Source organism: Caenorhabditis briggsae (genome assembly GCF_000004555.2).
Source record: "Caenorhabditis briggsae complete genome, chrIV, whole genome shotgun sequence".
Taxonomy (NCBI): Eukaryota; Metazoa; Nematoda; class Chromadorea; order Rhabditida; family Rhabditidae; genus Caenorhabditis; species Caenorhabditis briggsae.
In genome coordinates this window covers 4207165-4214886 of record NC_013487.2, presented here as the reverse complement: position 1 = coordinate 4214886, position 7722 = coordinate 4207165, and the positions used below count along the sequence as shown (strand labels likewise).

Sequence of the window (7722 nt, the reverse complement as noted above, 5' to 3'; positions counted from 1 at the left end):
TATGCCCAAGCAAGCGCGCTCCATTACACTCCAATTACGGCGCCAGATTCGAATCTAGTTTTTTTCCCCTCATGTTATTTACCTAATTTCTGCACCGATTTTTATCAATTTATCATCAAATAAACTGAAAGAATTCTCGCACTTTTTGCAGAAACGAAACTCTCTTATCGCTGAAGAGAAAAAAAGTAATATAAGAAAGAGGGTTTTTCTTCAGGAACGGCACAATGGAATGGTGAGATGAGTGCGAAATGTGGATCAACTACGCGCGAACATTTATATATAACCATTCGGTACTTCATGTACTGCTTCTTGTTCTTCTGCACACAGCATTGGTTGGCGGCGGGAAGCCTGGAAGGCAGCAGTTCGAAGAGGTGAGTTTTTCTCAAAAATGGCCGACTTCCTCTTAAAATTTACTATTTTTCTATTAAAAATTAAAATTTTTGATCACTTTCAACCGAAAATTAAATTTTTTCAGCCAAAAAAAATATTACTTTCAGCTTCAAAAAGATATTTTTTCACTGAAAATCTGAAATTTTTCAGATTCAATTTAGGCATTTTCAGGCTGAAAATCATGCGATAGATGTGAGCTGCCGTGAAAAATCTTTAAAAAGCTAGTATTTTGACAAAAATTGTTTTTTTAATTTCTACAAAAAATAAGCTGAACATCTTTTGAAGAACTAAAATTTTGACACAAGAAATCTGAAATTGAGACGAGAAAAGCTGAAATTTCCATGAAAAAAATCTAAATTTTGACAAAAATTTAGATTTTTTTTTTTTAGATTTTTTTTTTTTAAATTTAGATTTAAAAAAAAACAGAAATTTCGATGAAAGAAAAATATGAAAATTCTAAAAAAAAAGATAAAATTTCGATGAAAAAATGTGAAATTTGAAAAAAAAAGCAAAAAAATTTGACAAGAAAACTTGAAAAAAGTCTAAAATTGTGATGAAAAAATCTGAAATTTCTATAAAAAGTCTGAAATTTTGAAGAAAAAAAAATCTGAAAATTCTGAAAAAAAGCTGAAAAATCTTTGAAAACTCTGCAATTTTGATGAATTTCGCCGAAAAATTCTGAAAATCGGGAAAAAAAACTGAAAATTTTGAAAAAAACTGAGATTTCGATAAAAATACCAAATTTTTTTACAACAAAAACATCTGAAAATTCTTAAAAAGAAGCGAAAATCTCAATGAAAAATCTGCAATTTTGACGGTAAAAATCTAAAATTTGAAAAAAAGATCTGAAATTTCGATGAAAAGTCTGAAATTTTGATGAAAAATATCTGAAAATCACGAGAAAAAATTTGAAAAATCTGAAAAAAAGCTGAAAAATCTTTGAAAACTCTGCAATTTTGATGAATGAAATTTCGCCGAAAAATTCTGAAAATCGGAAAAAAAACTGAAAATTCTGAAAAAAAAAATAAAAATTCGAACAAAATAATCTGAAAATTCAAAATCAATAATTTTCCAGATCTCCGCAGAACACCCAATCCATCTGGTCATTCCACTTCCCGAAGATGACAGCTTCAGTTTCGGAAAGAATCCATTCTATTTCTCGTCTCACAAAGTGAAACCACTGGCAGATTTGGCATTGGAACGGGTTTATAATGAGAGTATCCTACCGAATAACTCAATCAATTTGATCTACCGAGACTCGAAACTCTCCGATGCAATTGGTCCAAACGTAGCAGTTGAGCAATTGCTTCTGAAAGAAATCGATTGTATCATCGGATATGCCTATGGATATGCACTTGCTCCCGTCGCCAGAATGTCGCCGTACTGGAAGAATGGTATTCCGATTATCACTCCGATTGGGCTCACAATGAGTTTGGATGATAAGAAGGAATATCAGCTAATGACAAGAATCAATAGCCCGTACAAGGTGAGATTCGGGGAGACTTGAATTTTTCAATTTATTAAAAATTTGCTCAATTTTGGATTTTTTTTCTGTCTGACATGAGATAAAATTCACCGATTTTCAGCTTCAAATTAGAAAATTTTGAACTTTAATTTTTCAATTTTTAGCTAGATTTTTTAAAGGAACAATCAGGATCGGACACACAGACACAGCAAAAACATCAATTTCAACAGAAACATTCAAATTCCCGCCAAAATTTTGATTTCCAGGTCGTCGCCAGCGCTGTCGGTGAGCTGTTCAAGAATTATCAATGGAAGCGGCACATATTCATGTTCCATCATGCGAAAAGTCCATCGGTAGCTGTCGGAGAATGTTTTCTCCTGATGGCCAGTCTACAACATCCACTGAGAAAGGTTCGGCATTGGAAATTTGGGTTTTTCAAGCTAAAAATTTTAGCAGGTGAAAAAATCTAGGTTATTTTTAAAATTATTTGGAATTTAGCGAAATTCCTGAATTTTTCAAAAGATTGATTCTTTCAACATTTCTCGGATTTTTGAAAAATTTGAAAACTTTAGCCCGGGCCGGGCCTTGAAAAATTTTGAAGGCCCGGATGGGTATTTTTTGATCAAAATTTATCAAAAAATTTCTGTTATTTTGCTTTGAAAATGCAATTTTCCATCCGATCTCACCTCCGGGAAAATTTAAGAAAAAATTACTTTCCAAAATTTTGTTTAAAGGGGGGAGTTGAACTTGTGAGGGCGATGATTGAGGGTGCGGCGCCGCTACCGACTGAGCCACGCGGGCAAAGAGAAAGCGCACGCCCGATTGCATACATAAAGACGAGGACGACAGCTGTACGCAGAGTGACATTAAAGGAGGCGAGACAGCAAAAATTTCGGGGGACGAAATCGCGCCGCGCTTATGTAGACCATCGGTCGTCAGGCGCCTTCGCGCCCCCGTAGCTCAGCCGGTAGCGGCGCTGTACCCCTGAGCTGCCTGTCATGGGTTCAACCCCTCATGGGGGTTCTCTATGCAAAATATCAGGAAAACTTTTTTTTTTGGTGTCTGGCCTCCTTTAAGCGTTGTACACCGTGACGGTAGAATGCATACTCTAGCTACAAAAAAACTACGAAAAATCTCCTGTCCCCCCACCTTTAACCATTTACAAATTCAATATTTACAATTTAGCTTAAAATTAGATCATAAAAACAACTTTTTTCCAAAAAAAAACAATATTTTTTGCCTAAAAATCGAAGCTGGCGCCAACTGACCGTGCCATGACAAATTTTTCCAAGGCCCGGCCCGGCCCGGCCCGTCGCAACTATGGAGTTTTCGAATTTTTCAACATTTCGGAATTTTTTTGAATTTTTCAAAATTCCTGAACATTACACATTTTCCTTTGCTTTCTTCGAATTTTCAAAAATTTGTATATTTTTTGAATTTTTCGAAATTTCTGATATTTTTCTCATTTTCTGAACTTTTTGAATTTTTATCGAATTTAGCGATATTTCTGAATTTTAGTTTTTTACGATTTTCTCAAAAATTTCAAAATCTTCAAAAGTTATATATTTTTCTGATTTTTTTTCTAATTTTTTGAATTTTCGCTTTTTTTTGAATTTTTCCGAATTTTCTATTTTTTGTTTTTCAGATAATCGAAATGCAGCACAACTTCTTCACATTCAACGAGGAGTCCAGTGCAAATTTGACACGAGCCGAACGTCATCAGCAGTTTGTACAGTATTTGCAAGCGAGTAGCTACATGGCAAACGGTTAGTTCTTTTAGGCCAAAAATAATTTTGGCAACTTTTGTTCCCCTGCAAAATAGAACTAAGTGCTTCTGCTCCTCCTTCTTTGGGGGGACAACAATAGAAAAAAGGGTAAAAAGATGAGGACACAATGGACGCGACCGACACAAAGCTCTGGTCAATAATTCAAGAAGATGATGGAGGAGGCGTCGTCGTTTCCAGAAGACGTTGAAGATGATGATGATGATGGACGCACAAAGCGGCGCTGCTTGATTACGTCTTAATAGACATGCAATATATTTCGGATGGGACCATTTGGTTGGTGTTGCAGAAAAGAGAGAGAATGCCTCTATTTCTCTGCTCCCTCCTCTCTCTATTTTCTTTTTTCTCCTCCTATACTTGCAGGTCCAGTCTCTACAACTGGTTTTGAAATTGTACGATTGACACACACACACACAGACAGTTTAGTGAACTTTACCCGATTCCTTTTTTCACACTTCCTGTGTCTCCTCCCCTGACACACTCTCTAATGCCACTTGAATAAAAATTTCTGAGTTTTTTTTCTGCCTCGCCGTTTGAATTATTTTTATTAGAATCCGATTTTTTTGTCTCTTGTCGTCGCTAAACTGAACTTTGGTTGTGACATTCAATCTATTTTTCTCTCCGATAGAATTTTGTTGCTATTGACTTCCAGAATATTCTGTTTGAAATTTTAGATTGAAGAATTCATAATTTTTGGTGTTAAAGGACCTAAAAATCAGAATTTTCGACTCGAAAAATTTCAAAAATTGTGAAGGTTTAGATCGATAATTTCATATTTTCAGTGCTAGAAATCCGTAATTGGGACCCAAATTTTGAAATTTCGTCTTTAAAATTCCCTTTTTTTTGCAAAAAATTAATAATTTTCGACCTAAAATTTACATTGAACAATTCAAGTTTTCAATATGAAAAGTCGAAATTTTACATTAAAACATTCGTATTTTTGAAGCGAAAAATGCCACAGAGCCTTCGCTAGAGCGCAACTTGTCTTGCCACTTGGACTTTCACCGTATGACCGGTTTTTTTTTCTGATTCCGGAAATCTTAAATTTTGAAATTTCGAGAACGGTTATTTTCTGCAAAAATCGCTGGAAAATCAAGAAAATTCAAAATTGACCCAATTTGTTCCGTCGCCAGATCGCAACTTGTTTTGCCTGATTTTCAGTATGACCTAATTTTTCTGCTCCCCCGGAGAATTTCGCGAAATCCCTGATTCCTTACATTCGGAAAATTCTTAATTTTGAAAATTTCGAATTCTGAGAATTTCCATTTTTTCAAATATCGAATTTTGATTAAAAAATGTATTTTTTTTCAATTTTTTCAAAAGTCTAAAAAAATTCTAGCGATTTTTCAGCTTAGCTAGTTGTTTAAATTAATTCCGTTGTTTTTTTAGCGAGCCGGAAGACCGAGAGACCCTGCTAAGCAAAAAAAACATCCTATGATATTTTTTTGCGGCTTTGCTGCTGTCCTCTACTCCTCCGTAAACATTTTTGTTTCCATCGATTTTTTAGATTTCTGTTCCCATCATCCTATTGAGAGCAGGTGAACTTTCTCAATTAATTTTTTTTCCCGAATTTTCACATGCTCGAGAAGAAAATTTCTCTTCTAGCTTTACGTTTCCCACACAGCTTCATATTCGTATTTTCAGACTGAAAATTTTTCCAGCCGCGCACAGAAAAGTGGCCAAATTCTCAGTTTTCAGTGGCAAATTTAGGCGTGGAAGAGCACAAAGATCCTTCTCTTCCATAGTTATTTAGTTCAACTTTTTTTCTTCACTTCTATCGACACAATTTCTTTCACGCGACGACGAAATTCGAACTCTATTTACTCACACGCTTAGAAAATTGTGCGGGCTCTCCGGTTGGCTCCCTATCCTCCTGCAGAAAAATGAGGAGGAGCCGAGGGCTCTCGTCACCTCTCGTGACCTTTTTATATTTATATTTATTGGTAGTGTGGTAGTGATGATGATATGCGCCACGTGGATGGTATCAAAAATTGGGTCTGCAGGAAAACTATTTGTTTATTCTGAGAGCTTTAAGAGAAAGCTTCGTTTTTGTTTGTTTTTTTTCGACTTCCGAATCGAAGTTTCAGCCATTTTTGCTCGATTTACGAGGCTCCGCCCCTCGAAAAATTCCGATCGATTTTGCTTACTTTACTTCAAAAACCCGGAAAATTATGTAGAAAAATAGCCTTGGCGTAGAACTGTATATTCGCTTGATCTACTATTCTGGTCCAATAGATCAAAAGTAGAATTGGCGGGACAAAAATTAGATGAGGGAAATTGTCCCAAATTGGAATTTTAGAGTTCCTTTTTTTTTGACTCCTGAGGCTCCGCCCCTTTTTTCGATTTTTTTCTGTGGTGTCGATTCACATGGCTCCGCCTCTTTTTTAGATTTTGAAATTATTGATTTACGAGACTCCGCCCCCTTTTTCAATTTCGAAATTTTCTATTTGCATTTTGAGGGGGCGGAGCCTCGTAAATTCACCATTTTCAAAAATCTGCGAAATTAGGAAATTAGTTGGCATACCCCTGTATAATTATCTTTTTATAAAAGCTCCGCCCTCAAATCACTACTAACTATCACTACAGTGAACACTCTAATAGAAGGGCACCCTACACATTCACTTTGAGCTCAATTATCTCAATTTCTATAAGAGATATCAACATGGTTCTTTATCAGTTGACACAATTTTGATATCTCTTATAGAAATTGAGATAATTGAGCTCGATTTTCTGGAATTCAGTCCCTCCTATATGATTGAAAACCGTTTCAAAAAAGGTCTTTTCAAGTTTCAAATCCGTCTGGGGAGGTCGTCTGCAGGTTTTTCTGCAAGAGAAAAGAGAAAGAGCGATCATCGATAGTCATGGGTATCATCATATCGATAAACTGACAGCCGTCGCTTTCTCTCTCTCTCTCTATCTCTTCTTCTCTATTTCTCTCATTTGCCATTTCATTTTCCCATGTCATCACACACTCAGCGTGTCAGCAGAAAAAAAGAAGATGCAATCGGTTTTGCTGGTGCTGCTGTTGCTGCATCGTGTTCAAGGTTAACTCACTTACTCGGTTTCTTTGTTTTAGGAGGTTTTTCTTTTTCTTTTTTTTTTGCTTTCAAAAAAGGTTTCAATTACTCTAGAAGAGGCGGAGTCTTCTTCCCTATATGGAAGCGCACGTCTTCTTCTTCTTCTTCGGAGAAAGAGGGGTCTTCAGAAAAAAGAAGGAAAAGGAAAAACATTTGTAACGGGAATATAAGAAAAAACTAGGAAAAACTCATTGCCTTCTTTTCCTTTTGGTTTCTCCTTCTCCTCCTATTTCTGTCGTTCCTTTTTTTTCTCTGTCACCAGAGACACCGGGAGGCGTGATCCTACTCCTACTGCTGTTTTTTTTTCGTTCGCTATTCTGTTATTTTTCACTTGATAGATCACTCTCATTCCTTCCCTTACTCTCCCCCTTCATCTATTTTAGTTTTCACTTCTTCTTCTTCTTTTTGGCGCTAAGCGTTTTTGAATATAGATGAGTTTTTCATCATATATACACTCGCATAGGCAGCACCACACCAATTTTCTAAACCACCTAACTGAAACCATTCGATATAAACATTAGGATTATATTGCCATTTTGTTGGAGAAGAAGAAGAAGAGCAGAGAGAATTAGAGAAAGAGAGGGAAAGGGAAGATGACATTTTGTGCCCCCAGCGTTGTTGTTTTTGAATTTTGCGTTCCGCTAGACTAGAAAAGGTAATCGCTGACCTAGAAAAAGCTGAGTTAGGCCAGCTTTTTCTAGGCCATCAGAATTCAAAAAGAATCCAAAATCGTCCAATTCTGAAAAGTTATCTAATCCTTTTAGGAATTTTCACGAAAATTAAGATTTCGGAATATTTTTATATAATCATTTTTTGCTAGACTAGAAAGAAGACAAAAATATATTTACAAGTTTTTTTGAAGCGATTTTCAAATTTGGGACATTTTTTTATTCAAAAAATGACTTCTGGCAACTTTTAGAGCTAGTTTTGTAATCCAGATTTTGAATTTTCTGAATTTTGAATTTTTCAAATTTTCATCATAATTTCAATGTTCTGAGTTCTCTGT

At 35.5% G+C, this 7722-nt stretch overlaps 2 protein-coding genes across 2 annotated transcripts in view; both read left to right on the top strand.

Annotated features, from left to right (window-relative positions):
• Positions 1–248: 248 nt before the first annotated feature.
• Positions 249–3626, top strand: CBG15091 (the record flags this gene model as incomplete). The annotated part of the gene is made up of 4 exons (XM_045235188.1): positions 249–371; positions 1466–1876; positions 2122–2265; positions 3501–3626. The coding sequence occupies 4 exons, from the start codon at positions 249–251 to the stop codon at positions 3624–3626; spliced, it is 804 nt and encodes a 267-aa protein (XP_045095613.1).
• A 2971-nt stretch (positions 3627–6597) lies between these two features.
• CBG15090 overlaps positions 6598–7722 on the top strand; it is a gene marked incomplete at both ends in the record, with an annotated part of 6871 nt that continues 5746 nt past the window's right edge. Inside the window, one exon of the mRNA XM_045235187.1 lies at positions 6598–6657. Within this exon, the coding sequence (XP_045095612.1) occupies positions 6598–6657 (60 nt within the window). The remainder of the gene's footprint in view (positions 6658–7722) is intronic.